General features: G+C 43.4%; 1 protein-coding gene and 1 long non-coding RNA gene across 4 annotated transcripts; one reads left to right on the forward strand and one right to left on the reverse strand.

The window, feature by feature from the left end:
* Positions 1-2,150: 2,150 nt before the first annotated feature.
* Positions 2,151-8,738, reverse strand: LOC119267306. 2 transcript variants are annotated; one of them, XM_037548677.1, is made up of 5 exons: positions 8,560-8,738; positions 6,125-8,366; positions 4,057-5,643; positions 3,189-3,438; positions 2,151-3,085 (listed from the first exon to the last, which is right to left on the reverse strand). In XM_037548677.1, exons 2-5 carry the CDS (start codon positions 8,264-8,266, stop codon positions 2,544-2,546), a joined length of 4,521 nt encoding a protein of 1,506 aa, XP_037404574.1. In that variant the 5' UTR covers positions 8,267-8,366; positions 8,560-8,738; the 3' UTR covers positions 2,151-2,543. The 2 variants fall into 2 exon arrangements, with proteins under 2 accessions (XP_037404574.1, XP_037404572.1); XM_037548675.1 differs by having other exon boundaries at positions 2,151-3,091.
* A 201-nt stretch (positions 8,739-8,939) lies between these two features.
* On the forward strand, positions 8,940-12,838 carry LOC119267307. 2 transcript variants are annotated; one of them, XR_005132362.1, is made up of 2 exons: positions 8,940-9,207; positions 9,324-12,838. It is a non-coding gene; the product is annotated as an uncharacterized LOC119267307 (long non-coding RNA). The 2 variants fall into 2 exon arrangements; XR_005132363.1 differs by having other exon boundaries at positions 9,332-12,838.
* The last annotated feature ends 4,238 nt before the right edge of the window (positions 12,839-17,076 follow it).

Raw genomic sequence — 17,076 nt, forward strand, 5'->3', positions numbered from 1 at the left:
TTTCAAAGGGATTCCACTCCAACCATTGATCGTTTGATTTCTAGTCACCTCATTGTTTTCCACCCAAACCCTCTCCTACCCTAAAGCCAAAATCTGTGAGAGAGTGTTTGAGTGTTGAGGAGATTACCTTTTGAAGCACAAGAACAAGGAGTTCATCATCAACCCCAACTATTGCCTTTTGGAGGGTGGTGCCTCCTAGATTGGTTAGGTGTGTCTGGGAGTCTTCAAGTCTTGTGGTGAAACCAAGCAGCTTTTGAGGGCAAGGAGATTACCTACTTCATGAAGATCTACCCGAGTGAGGCCAGCCCTTCGTGGGCGTAAGCCATGGTGGGATAGACAATGTTGCTTCTTCGTAGACCTTTCATGAGTGTGAGCCCTCCGTGGACTCGATTTTTTTGTGGAATCTTGCAACCGTAATCCTTGTGATTGAAGCCTCCATCAACGTGGATGTACGATATCACCACCTATCGGAACCAAGGGTAAAAAATCCTCCATGTCAACCATTATTTGTGAATCTCTCAAACTCTACTCCTTAATTTCTTGCACGTGCATGATCTTCACTTCCTATACTCTAGATATGCATGTGTAGGACGCTATTATGACTTGTTAGATAATACTAAAATCAATAACAAACATTTTAAAATTGGTCATTGGCTTGTGGTAGTTGTCTATTCACCCCCCCCCCCCTCTCTAGACACTCCTTTCGATCCTACAGGTTTCGAGTTGCTTAATGGTCTCGTTGCCCTCAACAACAAGTTTCATAAGGTAGAGAAACTTAGCTAGGTTTTGACCATCTAGAGTAATCATGAATTTATGCAAGCCCACCAACATACGTTGCTCCTCATCATCCTCATCACTACCACCCTTTGCATCACGAGAAACATCGGTACGAGGCTTGGGAGAGAGAGAGAGGAAGGTACCTTAAGACTTATTTGCCATAAGGCATTCGTGGGAGCCAATTTGCTCATCATCCTTGACCTTCGATGGTCATAAGGCACTTGTGGGAGTCACCTTTGTAGTTCTTCTTGCAATCGTACTTGATTATCTTGTCATCTTTGACCACCTTTAATTGGGCTACACCCACAACATCTTCAGGGTCGGAGTCGTCGGAAGCTTGAGCAATGAGTGTCTTCCCTTCCTTATTCTTGAGCCTTGCATTTTATGGATAAGGCAACTTCTTGACAAACTGGCTCTTGTGTGGGTGCAAGAAGTGGTCAACCCGGCCTTAGGTTGGTTGACGTAACGTCAGGTGACTTTGCGTCACTGACATGTGGATCATCTGGTTTGCGGCCCCACATGCCAGTGACCCTAAGTCACTCAACTCTCTAAGTCGGCCAATCCCAGCCGGGTAAACCCATATGCTACAGACTCCCATGTTCAACAGTTGGTTGTCCACAGTACTAGTGAGGAGGATTTGTCGTTATAGATGGGCTGATCAGGGAAGATGTCAAACAGAGGAGAACAGGGAGTGCATAGGGAGTGAATGGGTGAACCAGAGGAGAATACACGTTGGATGGAGTGCATCGTAGAAATGGTGTGGAAAATTTCTTGTTGTGTGAATTAGATTGTTATAAAATGGTGAAAATGAATACATTTATTGTTTGTTAGATACTACTTCCTTTGTTCCATAGTGTAAGATGTTTTATTGACAATAGTGTAGTGCGAGAAAACGTCTTATATTATAGGATGGAGGGAGTAGATGATTTGAACGAGACTATCTGTTTACTTCTGTCAGATGCATGGTTTGCCATTTATTTGTATGCCAATCTGTGGACCAGATTATTATCTTCAAATGCAAATCACTTTATATAATTTTCTACACAATTTATTTTTCACATCACCGCTCAGCATGTCTAACTTAGATATTGTGTACCAAACAAACAAAATCTCATATCAGCATGTTCTCGACATATACAGACCACTGACAAGATAATCTATGCTCAACATGTCCAAACGCATCGCAGCCGTACACACCCTTGGAAGTTTCAAGGGTGCCCGAGCTGAACCAATCTCAAATATTTGGAAGAGCCACATGAGACTACAACCCCAACCTCCACCGCTGAGAGATCCCGGCCCATGTCTGAGCTAGGACAAACAGAAAAACAAACAGTGCGATAGCATTACCAACACTTGTAAGACGCAGAGCCATATGTCCTCAACTATTCTCTTCATATTTCATTTTCTTTGGGCAGGGTAGCGGCTGGCAGCACAAGCCATGGCCGTTTCCCTTGGATGGAAGAAGCAACCTTTACAACAACAATGAGAATGCAAAATCATGCAACAACAGCTACCTGCCCTATCAACAACCATCTCTGCCAACAACACAGTTAACCACCCGGGAGGCATCAGCCATCATCCCCAGACAAGACTCTGAACAAGGTAAGGAGGAGGAAGAAATATCACATGTACAAAAGGATCAAACAGAACTGGTTTGGGGTTTGGAGGAAGGTTGGTTTTTCTACGGCCCGATGCTATCTACTGCATTGATCCTATCGACAAAACGATGCGCCCGCACGCATCAGCTCACGCCCGACAACGAGGTGTCACCGCCCGTCGTCCCTCCTGCTGTCAGCCGCCCGCGACGAGTCCCTGCTGGACGCCTTGATCGCGTCCGCGATCATGACGGCCACCGAGGCCTTGTGGAGGGCGAGGTCCGCCTTGTGCATCAGGCAATGGGCCTTCTCCCTCTTGAGCCTGGCCATCGTCGCGGCGTGCTGCGCGGCGCTCGTGGCGTCACGCAGCTTGAGCTCCTCGACGTCCACACGGTGGCTCTGGGGCGCCTGCTTCGAGTTCTGGTACTCATGGATTGCAGTGTTCCAGTGATCAGGCACGCCTCCTCGCCTTATTTTCTGGCTGCGGAAGGACGGGGACGGTTGGTGATCCTCAGAGAATGCAAAGCTTGCATTCCTTTTCATACTGTTAGTCCTGAATCTTGGAGTAGAACCTCTGTCCGAAGCATCAGACGTGCGAGGGGAATCTGTTCTCATAGAGAACCTGGGGGAGTACCCTGTTGGTGAATTAAGAGAACCACCGTCATAGGATTCATATGTCCTCCCATCCCCAACATATTCGCCGTTTCTCCGGCCTGAAGCTTTTGACAAAAAAACAAACAAACAGAAACTGTATCAGCAAATGCAGGGGGGGAAAGCACGAGCCGTTGATTTGACTACAGAACATAAAGGGTGTACCTTGTCGGTAAAAGCCATCCTGCTCTCTCGAAAAGCTGTGGCATCCAGAGTACATAAGCTTCTTATGTGATCTCTGCTTCGGTCCCTTGGATACCTGAAGCCGGAGTCCACGAGGTTTCAAACAGAAGGCAAAGAGTGCAGGTTTGGAGGGCGGCCTCTTTCCTTGGTACCCATTTGATGAACCCTGCATTCTGTTTACTGCCGATTCCCATTCCTGTAGCTGCTGAGCATAAATCTTCCACATAACAGGCTGAAAATGATAGAAAGTAAAGTCAGAGGGAGTATGCACTCAAGTCTCAACATTGTTTGCTGGACTGCGATGGTACCATCTGGTAAGATTAGAGCATGATAGCAGAAAAGAAATGCAACAATAAATCCTTTCCCTGGAAGCATGAGCTTATTTGCAGCCACTTAATGAACCACATTAGAAGAGAAACTCCAAATCAAGTTACACTACACAAAATAAGCTACCGCCTAAACTATTTGAACTAACACAAGAATCTTTTGCTTTAATCGATTGGTGCTGTCAAAGATTGGAGCAAAAAACAAGCAAAATTTTCCATTTTGGATCATTATGTTAACACAGTGCTCCATCAATGGCATAGTTGGAATAATTCGAATAGAAGTAAACAGACCTACATAAGCATAAGAAGCTACAGTTTACAAAATATTAGTTTGTAGGAAGGACCACAAAGGAGCCAAGGCATATATATATATATATAACTAAACATCCCGAAGAAGATAGAAAACAGATTCTGAAATGCTTACTCGATCTCTGTTTTTGTCATAAACCATCAACATGGTGATCATGTACAGGAAAGTAAGGCAAAGCTAACAAGACAAAACAGAGCATGAGAAGACATATGACCTGAAAATGTCGAACAAGCGGCATTCCCTTCTTCTGCCTCTTGTCATGCCAATGATCATGTATCACTTCAGTGATGTCCAGCGGTGCATTATCAACATCTAGTTCCTTAATCTGATCAATGGTGAGCGCACTGCAGTTATGGGTATGTGCAAATTTCTCAAATTTGTCCATGATCTTCTCAAACAAATCCTCTGTTAACTCAGATATAGTGTTGTTCTTATCTCGCTGAGACTTCCTCCATCCTGAAATCCACTCTTCATCATCACTATCCATGTCATATATCACACGGGATTCGTCAAGAGCCATTTCAACATCTGGCCCGATATGACAAAGATAATCTTGGGGGCGCACAAACGATACAACATCATTATCGTCATGACCTTCAACCAAGCGGACACCAGGGATTGGAATGTTTTTAACAGATGCAGCTCTGATGTTATGACTATAGCATTCATCATGCATTTGTTTGAAAATCGACCACTGGCTTCTGTCAGGAAATTCTAGGTACCATTCAGGGCCCCCTTTCCACAAAATAGCATGCGTATAGCGGTTAGTAGCACCAGGCTGCAAAACTTGAGAAACTTTGTGAACATACTTCTTTCCTTCAGCAAGCCTCACACAGATACTTCGATCACTCTGCCCATCGGTGTGAATTGTGATCTGAGTATCATATTCCCTCCATCCTCTATCACCAACTGTTACCAGGACATTTGCAACACAAGCCAATGACTCCGGGCTGCTCTCCCCACTTCTAGTATTATCAGGAAGCCTCTTTGAACCATTAGTCTTGGCGATGTTGTGAGGTTGTATCTTGCGGAAATGTCCTTTGTGTTTTGATCCTAGTTCATCACTTCTAGGAGAAACTGAGTATGAAACATGGGTTCGTGTTTTCTTAGAACCACTAGCACTGCCAGTTGACATGTTATCTTCTGGCCATAATTTTGAACCATCTCCAAATGTGCGTGATATGGAGGTAAACCTGTTCCGATGGTAGGACGTCCTTGGGGCAGTTGGTGTGACACGACCAATTGGATGTTCATTCAATTCCTGAACCAAGTTAGATACAGGCTCTGTGGCTTTGCCATCTTTGCTAAGTAACTCATCATCCAGAGCATCAGATATCTTATCTTGAGGAATATCCATGGAAGGGTAACTTTGTTTAGATTTCTCTGGAGAGTTTGTAGCATTATGATTGGAAGAACAAAGTTTGTCACCAGCTATGCAAGTCCCATTTTGATCTGGCAACCTTCTGCTTATCACATTGATATCACCATCACTGTTGTCACAATCCAGACTTACGGTACCCGTCTCCAAGGAACAAACCTGCTTAACCAAAGCAGATCTATGTTGTGAAATAGACTGCTGATTATCTTCTACAGAAATTTCAGAAGGAGCAGCCTGGTGAACTACAGCATTGGAAGTCAAGTTGGTTTCAGTGAGCAGCTTTAGGTGATGACGTGCAGCTGCCACGTCCACATGATTTCGAGTACATTCACTTTGATTATCAAGACAAAATATGACAGGATCAGCATCAGGATAATTAGATTCTGAGCAGAACTGAGGTTCCTGAGCATCGGAAGATAAACTCTGCCAACAGGAAATGTAGTCAGTAATAATTTCATCTGGTAATGGCTGGAGACCTAAAATTTCAGCACAAAATACTTTGATCTGATGCATTCAAACTTACAGACTAAATAATGGCATGTCTAGAAAAGAAATAGATAAATAAACTGGATAGTAATCAATAAAGGTCAACATTTTGACAAATTTTGTAATTCCAACTGACAAAATAAGATGCTGGGCCTAGGTTTCTCCCACAGATACTCTGGCTTGTAACTCCACAGTGACTGGTACAGCAACTAACTAACCCTCACGTACAGTCGAACTTGGGGTGCAGCTGACTACTAATACTAGCTATTAATCAGCATATTCTCCCGAACGTGCAAACCATGGATAGTAGTTATTCTTTTATGTTTCTATTATAAAATCCTGGCATGCAATACCCATAATCAACCGAAAAACATGATTTTAAAGTCAATTAAATCTGCACATAAAGTGAGTTCTGTACCTTCGAAAAGAGATTCATTGAAGTCCGGACATTCTGGTCATTTCCACTGATGAGTTGTTTGATATCGGTGTATGTGCAGTCAACTTTAGACAGCTCCCTTTTCAAAGAGTGATATCTGAACTTTGCTTGCAGGTTCTTCCATTGTGTCTTGCCAATTCCAATGAGGCTGAACAGCACAAACACTGCTTGGCTCCTACCATGCAAACCAGATATCTGGAATCTGACCGAGGTGCATGGCACTTCTGATTCATTAAAAGCATTCAGCCCAGAATCCTGATTGAAGCTTCCGACGAGTGAACAGAAAAGAAATACTGCTGATCGTAAGCAAGTCTCAAGAAGCAAGTGTTTCAAACCTAAAGTACCATTAACAAGAAGTATGTCCAGACATACTGTAGGCCATAAGGTAATCAATGAACCATGCTGAGGGTGAAAGAAAGTACTGGGAAGCCAAGCACTGCAGGCTTCAGAAATTAACTTGTAAACAGATTTAAGTGGACAGCTTAACACCAATATGACATATTTCACTGGAGCACCAGTTTCAGTATCAGCCTCCCTGCCATTGGCTGAAGCAAGAACCACCGCAGAACTTGATCTGCTTTTCAAATGTGAATCATGTTCTGAAATGTTGACAAAACCATTCCTTCTCCTGCGAAATCGCCTCCTATAATAAACAAAGCGGAATCTCCTTTCCCGAGGTACAGTCCCATCGTTATGAACTTCCGGGCCACCATTTGCATGTAAACCTCCTGGTATAGCACCATCAGAGCCAAAGAATCCCGGGTTGGCATCGAATGAGTTTGATAACACAGGAAAATTTGGGTGACCAAGAACTGTTTTGCTGATGCTACTGGAGGTACCAGATCTTGCTTGGTTTGATTGAGCCAACCATGAGATGATGGGCTCTGACTCGCTTCCTGAACCGTTTTGATCCATGTGTACTCTCTTCTCCCCCTCATAGTTCACCTTACGTGCTTTCCTTGAAGTATTATTAATACATCTCCTGCGACCTTCACCTGGCAAAAGGAGGAGCTTGATTCTCTCATTTTGAAGATTGATCCATTCTTCATCCTTATCATCATATTTGACATGATGCCTCTTTGTCACAGGGTCATATTTCTTGACCAGGCCAAAGTACCAAGTCTCATCAAGAGGCCAAAACACCCTGATCCTCTCTTTTACAATGGAAAATGGATCCAGATCATGAGGGCTGACTTCATAAAAATGACGACGTGGGCGACGCTTCCTGAATGGACCTTTACCGTCACGCTTCCGTAGCAACCTAGAAGGACCTGCTACATCATCTTCATTCTTGTATGGATTGTTCAAGCGATTAGAGCGGTGAAGATTAGATTCCTTTGATGATCTATCTGGTGATGACATTCTGTTCCTCAATGGGTCATCATGTCTATTATCTGACAGAGAACAGAGCATCATAGCAGCATTTTCTTCCAAGCTAACATCAATGTGCCCTAGCGCATGCCCAGCACTATCCTTATCAACATGAACAGGTTTAGATGGTTCACCTGGTAGCTTTGGAACTGAGAGATCATTTTCCGAACAAGACTTTGTTGTGATGTCCTGATCATGAGTGCCATTCTCAGTTTTTAAGCAAATGACAGGATCACCGCCACCAACTCTGTTCTCCTTGAGCGCCCTTGGTTTCCTTATCCTTTTCCTCCTCATGAAATGGGAAGGCTTAGAAATACCATTGGGTTGAAGCACATTACAACCACCAGCCCCAGTCTCGGCACTGACATTCTGGGGAAGCTTCCTTAGCTTCAGGACGCCGCGAGGCCGGCTGATCAATGCGGCGGAAGTAACCGAATGCTCGGAGCGGCCATTCTTTTTCCTCGACAAGGAGCGTGGGCAGCCGTCGTGCAAACTGTCCATGCTCCATGTGGTGTCACTGGATCTTGTTGGCTCTGGACCATCAGCTTCCACTCTGTCACAACTCAAGCTCTCACGCTTCCTCTTACTCCCTGTAGCAGAGGGAGTGCTTGAAGAGGCCTCCTTGCCACCACGAGCATCCGGCGTGCTTGGGCCCGACCCAGATCCAACCGAGCCCCTCTCAGACAAGGTCTCGTCATCTCCATCTAAACCCAGGAGTGGCTCGGGTGCAGGGGCGGGCTTAACCTGGGGCATGGGGGTTCAGTTGAACCCCCAATTGTCTCCCTCGACAAGAAGCTGCTCCACGCCGGGGCAGCGGGTCCCAGATCGATCTTGCTCGCCGGAGAACAGGGACCTAATCGAAACCATGCACGGATGAATCAGATTAACGAAAACCAGGCAACAGGGCAGGAGACAGATCGGCAACCGGCCGGAATGGAAAGAAAAGAGCGGTCTTGTCCTCGTCCGGCCACTGCCACAGCGAACAAGGATCAAGAAACGCTCTCCTGGGGCAATCCGGCCGGGGAAAAAAAGCTAGGGTTCCATACCAGGAGCGGAGGAGGTCGATCCACGGCAATCAAACGCCGGCCGTGGGTTCCCCTGGCGCCCCTCCGTGTCCTGGGGTGCGGGCTGGGGTTGATAGGTGGAGGAGGGGCGAGAATTTTGGGTGGAACCGGCGGGGAGGGAGGCCGGAGGTGGAGGTGGAGGTGGAGGAGGAAGAAGGGGACATTGGGGAAGGGGAAATTTTTCCGAATCAGTCCCTGTATTATAGGGTCATGGACAGGGCCGGGCGGGTCACGTCGCCGGGTTTCTCGCACCGTCGGATCGCGATCGGACGGCTGGGATCAGTGTGGGAGGGGAGCGTGGCCCCCGGCGGAAAATAAAAAGCGCCCCGTGCGGTGGTCTTTGTTTTCGGCTCCTTCGTCGGTCGGCCGGTCCGTCCGTCGTCGCCGCTCCGCCACACACGACGGCGCCGCCCGCTGCCCGCCGGCGGTTCCCCGTGACGCGGCCTCCGGCGCTCTAGGATCTTGCAGGGGCTGCCTCGTCATAATCCCCACGCCCCCACCCCCACCCCCACGCACTGACCTCCTCATCATCCCCACTTCAGGCCGCAGGATGCAGCAGGGGCTTCAGCAACAGGTAAATCGCCGCTTCAGGGGCGACGGCCGGCAAGGCCAGGCACTGTTTGCCGGCAGGTACTGTCATATTCCGGCCAGTTCTGCTCCTCGTGTATGAATCTGTTAGACCCTGTATAACTGTATTAATCTTCTTGTTAGTGCCTAAGATGTCAAACTGATGGCTAACCTACCAGGTTTGCAGTGTGAAGCTTCTATTTGTTATGTCTAGAGAAGATCAATCCGGCTTTCACATCATATGCTTGGAGTATGCAAGTAAATGTATGATGACTGCGACATCCCTGCTTGCAACTTGATCTTACAACAAGTTTGCAACTGTGATAGTTTTGCAAAGCTAGTATCCATGAATTTTTCGGAGGACTTTGAATATTACTAGTAATGAGCATTATAAAAATATTTCTGCGTTCCTCACTGCAGGTACAATCCGTTAATCACTGTGTTTTTCTGACCAATTTCATAATTCATGGATTCGATTACCTGTGTTGGCGCTGGTTCTTCCAAGTAGTTTCCCTTGTGCCCTGTTTTCTACTTGTTAACACTGATATAATTGCAAGAATACCATGGCAAAGACAACAAGTGCTAAACAATGTGCTTGATCAGTATACTACTTTCTCCTTTGTTTATAGTCAATTAGCTGTGAAGCTACAGAAGGCAATTTGCTCAGATGAAGAATATTGGTTTGCCTTATTCAGGAAACATATTTCTTAAATGTGCTATTTACAAGAAATTCTGACATAGGACATCCATAACATATTCTAGGACCTTCCATATGTGTCATGGACTAACTCCTGGGTTCTGGTTCTACAGTATGACAGTAACCACCCAATCACTCTGCCAAACTGCCATATATGTGTCTGATACCTGGGGATACACGCGTTGGGGATATTGGGAAACTTTGTCTTCCAATTTTTTTCCTCATATCACTCTTTGATACTTCCTGATGTTTCGTGGTTCAATGCCTCCTGAAGTGCCCCCCAAAAAATCTTGAGGTGGAAAAACTTTTAGAAGAAATTATAATCTAGCACATCCACAATACACTCTAGGACCTTCCCTTTGTGTTGTGGACTAACTTCTGGCTTCTGGTTCTACAATATGACAGTAACTATCCACGGGGATATGCTATTCTGCCCCACCATTTTGCCAAACTGCCATATGTGTGTTCGATACCTGGAGATACAGGCATCAAAGAGTATTGGGGAACTTTGACTTTCAAGATTAAGAAATCATGATATCCCACCATTACTCTTCGACGCTTCCGACACTTCATGGTTTAGAACCCCCTGAAGTTCCCTCCCCATAAAAAGATTTGAATCTAACCCCACGAAAGCCATTAGATCTATAACTATAAACCCTAGCAAACCTTATCAATCTCAGATCTAACCTGGGAACCCTCGACGCTGCCCTTGGTGAATCCTTGACATCGCTCCCTTGGTCCATTGGACGATGCCTGCGCCATACGGCAGCAATGGCGCTCCAACCCGGCAAGCCATGAGGAAGAGGTGGCTTCGCTTGCCTCGGCGGAAGGAGCGGCTTGGTTACTCATCAGCCGGCGGTGCCGAGACGCACAAGGAACACCGAATCGATGTGCCAGGCCGCCGGCGTAGGAGGATGGCAACCCTTTTGGTGGAAGAGGGCATCATGGAACTGCTCTTGCGGAGGTGCTGGCCTGGCGGCGCTGCATCCGCCCCATGGGTGGTGGCTGCCAAGCGCAAGGGCAGCCCTAGGTTACTTTGTGTGTAGCCGTGTTTGCTGCGAGCATATAGGCCTATATGGGCCCAGCCAGCTGTCACTCACCCTTTCCATTTTCTCTTGGGCCCAATATGAATACGAATATTATTTGGAACATAATTAAGAATATTTGGTGTGTTTTGTGAAGAAACGCTTAGGGAGTAGGACGAATATGCCCTTCTATTGTAATATCCAATTTAGAGTATTAGGAGACTAGATATACAGTTTTTATTCAGGCAGTAACATTTTTCCATACTCATACTTGTCTTTGTTGCCATACCGGCATGTCAGCACTCACCACCCACATCGTGTATTCAGGAAGCTTAGGAGATATTCAAGCAGACTTGTCTTAGGCTCTGGTAGTATCCTTGAGAAGTTATCAAATTCTATTAAGCACTCAGCCCCAGCTTCAATAGCTCCCTTTCATATCAGCTTCTGATAACGTGTGTTATGCTTCAGTGTATTTAGTATACAACTGAACTATCAGAAGAAAAAAAGAGTAGACAAAATGCATACAATTCACATGGCTGTGAGTCAAGTTTATCTAGAGGTTGAGTACCATGCATCCAACAACGCAATGGCTTAGGTCATTGGACATAGAAATGATCAGGTAGGTTTTATGTTATTCACCTTATTTTCGAGTTGAATTCTTGCTTCTCGTTTTACAATGCAACTCAGCAACTAAAAAGGTAGAGTATTTGCTTGTGTTTATTCACCTATTTAACATCCAGGACTTCCTTGGTTTGAGTCTCCAAATTGACAGACAAACCATATATTATTAGCCAATTTGGGTTTTCATGCAGCCTTTTGCACTCTCTTTGCTCTTTGTTGAGAGCATTCATTTTATTTACTTGAGTTGTGATGTATTGTTTCTCCTCTACAAAGATCAATATGGACCGTCACTAAGAATGTTCCTTCTGGGAGGCAGTTATGGTTAGTATCTACTAGTGCTTTCCTCTGATGCACCTTGCACCTTTTTTATGGAAATTGCAGACTTACGGCCTTGCAACTGGATAGCCTTAGTTCCATTCCTTTAATGGTTGGTATCTCCACTACTACTTATTTTTCTCGAGACTCATCTTTGACTGCTGTTTGTATCAGTTTCGCAGCACCTAGCCACTTGAAAGGATATGGTATGATTAAATACCTAAAACATACCCTGTTTTGCAATAGGGATATTCTGTGTCTTGCTTTGTCATATGTAGGATTGTGTTCCCATTATGCAGCTAGGAAGGCAGGTAGTCCAGAGTCCACGTCGAACTCTTAACACCTTTTGTTACAAAAGAAAAGTGGTGTGCGCCTACCCATTCGGATTTTACCCTTAAGCAAAATAGACCTGACATAGCAAAATTTTCTTTATCCATCCAATGTGTATTGGCCAGTGTGGTGATGCATTTTGTTTTGCTTCTGTTGCTGCTACGATATGCATTGTGCAGAATATATCATCATTATATATTTTTTATGTAAAATATCATATTCTAATGGTAAGCATATGTTCATTTATACCACGTTGCAATGTTGCTTCATTCTAGTTTATTTTCTTCTGTTTTAATTCAGATGTGATTCAAGCAACATTGGCTATTTTGAAGGGTGAATTCAGTCAAAGGAATTGCGTTTCAACGCGTGTAATTTTTGCCACCCATACTGCTAATGGACCAACAGCTTTTGTTTGGTATCAGCATTGAACGACTTATGGCTCCTTTTGATTCAAAAGAATTTGACAGGAACTTTGGAGGATTTGAGTCAGTAGGATTTGCTTTTCCTTGGGAAGACTTTTCCCTTGTGCTACAGTTATTTTGTTTCTCTTATGATGTGCCAAACAATCTTTGATGTTGAATTACATGACACACCAATGCTTCGCTTTTCTTATTCTTGTGTGTTGAGTAACCTTGTGGATCAGAGCCCTTTGATTTGGTGGATTGGATATGGGTTTGTACATTTGTCATCTTAGGATGTAATTTTTGATTAAAATAACTTCATAATGTATTCCTTGCTGTTTAAAGAACAACTTTAGATGAGGCGTGTCCCTAGCAACGTGGTTAGTGATGAGTAGGTGGGGGTCATGATGGCCTTATAGCAGAAGTCGTTGTATACTTGGCAAAGTGACGCGGCGATATTGTACGACCTATGTCCTATGAGGAGAGTCATCGAGAGCGATGCTCGGCACAAAGAAAAACTTGTTGGAGTGTTGCTGCTTGCAAAGTCACACGACTCCTCACTAGTCCGAATCTTACTAGGTCCCTTGGACTCTGATTCCAAACCTTCAGCTTCAGTCGAGCTAGGCTCTATGGAGGGGAGAGTAAGTCCTCTCAAGTTTATTCAAGTGGGAGTGAATTAGTTACATACCCATGGGGGCCTTATATAGCCTAGAGGTTCTTACCAAATGAACAAGGTTACCCTTGGAAGAGGAGGTTTTTTTTTTTTTTGAGGGAAACCTTGGAAGAGGAGGTGAGAGGGTAGAGCTACATAATTGTGTCCTTTATCCCATATGCCTCTAGTTGGGCTTTGAAGTGAGTTCTAATCCATTAAGTGGGGAACACCTACACTATTTGAAGGCCTCTTACTTGAACTTGGGCCGCTATACAACTTTGCCTCCATCTTTGACTTATTCTTGTACGGGCTCTTCTCCCTTTGACTTGTTAACCGTGAAGGCTTCCTTGGATTTTCGTTGATTTTTGTTGACTCCCTTGAGTTTGTTTGACCATCCATGTGGTGGGACCCAAGATATAATTTTGGGTGTTCTCTCAACATGAGCCCTCTTGACTCGAAGGCACCAAAGTCTTTTTTGTGTCTTGTAGTCAATAATCAATTTTTGAGGGGAATCCCTTTGACATCTTTGCCTCGTCAATGATTTTGAAGTCTTGATCGGTACTTGAGGGACCAGCCTTGATAGGTACTTGAGGGACCGACCTTTTATAAGCCGTTCTTGCACGAATTAGAGGTACCTCTACAAGTTTCACGGAGGCCGGAGCAATCCAAGCAAGTTTGGCAGGAATTTGGGATCCTTCTACCTTTTTTGAGAAATGTTATGGCCCTGGGTGCTGTTCTTACTCCTTCTGGACAAGTTCCCATTTTAAGGACACTTTTCAGATCTTAAAGACACCCAGGTTAGTAGGTACGGAAAGAAAAGCATCGTAGAAGGGAGAAAACAGTCTATTAGGATTAGCACACTTCCCTGGTTGTCCCTGAATTTTTTCCCCTTGTTTTTTTGGAGCCTCCAATCATTTCCTATAATTTCCTATTAGGTTAGCAGGTACGGAAAGAAAATCATCAAGGAACGGAGAAAACAACCTATTAGGATTAACACACTTCCCTGGTCATCCATGTATTTTCCCCTCATTTTTTTGGAGCCTCCAACCATTTCTTATAATTTTTTGTTCTTGGAATTTCCCTCCAATCTAATCGCATTTTTAGCCAAAATAGGGGCTATTTGGTGATTTGTAGAAAATCCGGGGCCTTTCTACAAGTTTCAACATGCTTCCCGGGCCTCTTCATGATTGTTTCTGAGGTGGAGGGGTGAAATTGTGATTTCCTAAAAAACTGGTCTTTTCTACAAAATGTATGACCTCTAAAAACATCCAAAAAACCTACATGGGCCTTTTTATTTTTGATTTTCCTTTTGAATATGAATTTGGTTCAAAAATCAAACTTGTTCTAAATTCGCTTTGGAAAATTTACAAGGAGTCAAAACAATAGTTAGGACTATGGAAAATGATTTCCTACCAAAATAGAATGTGTAGCCTTGTTTTGAAAGAATTCCCTTTTGATTCATGAATTGATTGAAAAATCGAATTCACTCTTTTTTTGGTAAAATTATTAGAGGCTCAAAAAATTATTGGGATTTAAGAAAAATACTTTTGTGCCCAACAATTGAAGTATCACCCTATTTTGGGGTATTAATTCAACTTTAGCGCCCCTTCCTTATCGGAGCCGGGCAAATCTTGTCGTAGTAAACAATCAGGAAGTCTTCGTGCTATGGCCCAATAGGACCAGTGCACCAGAACAGCAACCGTCGTCGATAAAGAGAAACGTAGATCGAAAGTATCCAACCTATAGACACAGGAACACAGACGAACGAAGACCGGATCCATGTGGATCCACCAAAGACAAACCCCGATCGAGTCCCATGAGATCCACCGGAGATAAACTTCACATGCCCTCCGACGATGCTAGGAACACCATCGGAACAGCGACTAGGCGGGGAGGACATTACTCCATCTGTAGAGAGCCGCCTCCGCGCTCGCATCTCTTAGTAGGACACGAACCCTAACAAAACTCAAAATAGTCGTCACTAGATGGTCTATGGACCTAGATGTATTTTTTTACTTCTGATTTTCTTTGTACTCTCTTGACAGTTGATGAATAGATCGGAAGTTTTCCTTGCAAAAAAAAGGAAAAGTTATGAGAATTAATTTCCAACCCAGTATTAAACTAAGGTCGCTAAAATTTGTGATTCCAATTTTGCATTTTATAAATATTCTCTAAATGACAATTTATGGTTCTAAACAATTCTAAATGTTTACCTGAGCCACATTTTCAATCAATTTAATCTACTCCTAGTCAAAACTAGCTAATATCAATCAATCACAAGCAATGTTTTTTTAAAAGTAACTCCCTATGATTTTTTTAATATTCCAAATTTGAGAAAATTTTGGGATGTGACATCTGACGAAGAGGTCCACAATCATCAGGAGGATGTCCACCATGAGCCGAGGAGCCGAGCGAAGGCGTGCATCAAGCTAGAAGCGAGTTGAGCGGAGGAGCGGTTCAAAGGGAGATGATCCCACCATATGAAACCTGGTACGCTCGACAGAAACTTTATAACCGGTTTCCACCTCCCGCCGCATAAACTTTCCATAAAAAACCGTTCCCTTCCATCCCTTTCTCGGGTGACGTTTGTCAAATAACATTATTAATGCATAGCATATCCTGTCTAATATCAACATGTACTTATTTTGCTCCCGATTAAATTTGTGCATTGCACATATGCATTTACTAGTATGAAAAATGTTCAACCATTATTAAAAAAAGTCAACATGTATTTAAAAATAAAAATAAAAAGTAAACAAATAGAAAAACCCAAGGAAAACCAATAAAGAAAACAAATAAAAACTGAAGAAACACAGAAAAACAAAAAAAATGATCGGAAGGTCTAAACCCGTATGACTTTTAAGATCCTCTCCATTGTCTCTTAAAAAACATTCAATTTAGCCGGCCCATTAAACAAAAGGGTGATATATCTCGCACTAAGTGAGATATAATACCAGCGCAGCAAGGGGAACTCATATTCAGAGCTTAAGCGTTGTCGTGTGAACCGGTGCTCACGTGCTCGCTAGCGTTGTGTGAACTGCTTCGCCCGATAAAAAACCTGTCTCGTTCGCTCAATCCAGATTGGCTGATAGTTGACCTAAAAAACTGCGATTTTTTTAAAAAGTTCATAGATTTGAAAAAAAATCACAAATTCAAAAAAGTTTATGAATTTCAAAAAATTTCATGAAGTAAAAAAATCATGTATTTGAAAAAAGTTCATTCAATTTTTAAAAGTGTTCATGTATTTTTAAAAAGTTCAGATCGTTTGAGAAAAAGTTCACAGATTTGAGAAAATTCACCAATTTTAGAAAACTTCATTGATTTTAAAATTTCATGGATTTGAGAAAAGTTCACGGATTTTGAGAAAAAAGTTCACAAATTTGGGAAAAAGTTGATCAATATATTTTTTTAAAATACCACATATCTGAAAAACAATTGCGTATTATGGAAAAGTTGTGAAAAAACTGAAAAATTCACGGATTTGAAAAAATTGTCGTGCATTTGAATAGTTTATGAATTTGAGAAAAAAATCAAATTTGAAAAAAATTACACATTCAAATTTCCATGAGTAAAGAATAAAAAAAGAAAATGATAAAGAATAAACGAAAATAAAAAACCAAAGCAAAAAAGATAGGAACAGAACAGAAAAAGGGAAAGAGAAACGGACAAGAAAACATGGAACAAAAAAAAACTCATCGAAAAGCTTGGTTCGCGAAACAGGCTTGCCATTTTTTTAGCAGTACCGGCTGGGAGTCCCTATATGATGCATTTTGCGTCATGCAGAAACTCGACGCACAGGGTGGGTGCGCGACTGTGCCGGCCCACCAACGCGCCCGTTCGTTGTTTTGCTATCACGCGACGTAAAAAGTAGCTGTGAAACAAACGAGAACA

The sequence above is a fragment of the Triticum dicoccoides genome, chromosome 3A (assembly GCF_002162155.2).
Source record: "Triticum dicoccoides isolate Atlit2015 ecotype Zavitan chromosome 3A, WEW_v2.0, whole genome shotgun sequence".
Taxonomy (NCBI): domain Eukaryota; kingdom Viridiplantae; phylum Streptophyta; class Magnoliopsida; order Poales; family Poaceae; genus Triticum; species Triticum dicoccoides.

Excerpts from the sequence above, each read along its gene's own strand:
- LOC119267306 (XM_037548675.1), bottom strand. The coding sequence starts at position 8,266 with ATGCCCCAGGTTAAGCCCGCCCCTGCACCCGAGCCACTCCTGGGTTTA. Across the intron at positions 3,439-4,056 it reads CGCTTGTTCGACATTTTCAG|CCTGTTATGTGGAAGATTTA; the intron begins GTCATATGTCTT and ends TATCATTTTCAG. Across the intron at positions 3,092-3,188 it reads GGATGGCTTTTACCGACAAG|CTTCAGGCCGGAGAAACGGC; the intron begins GTACACCCTTTA and ends TTTTGTCAAAAG.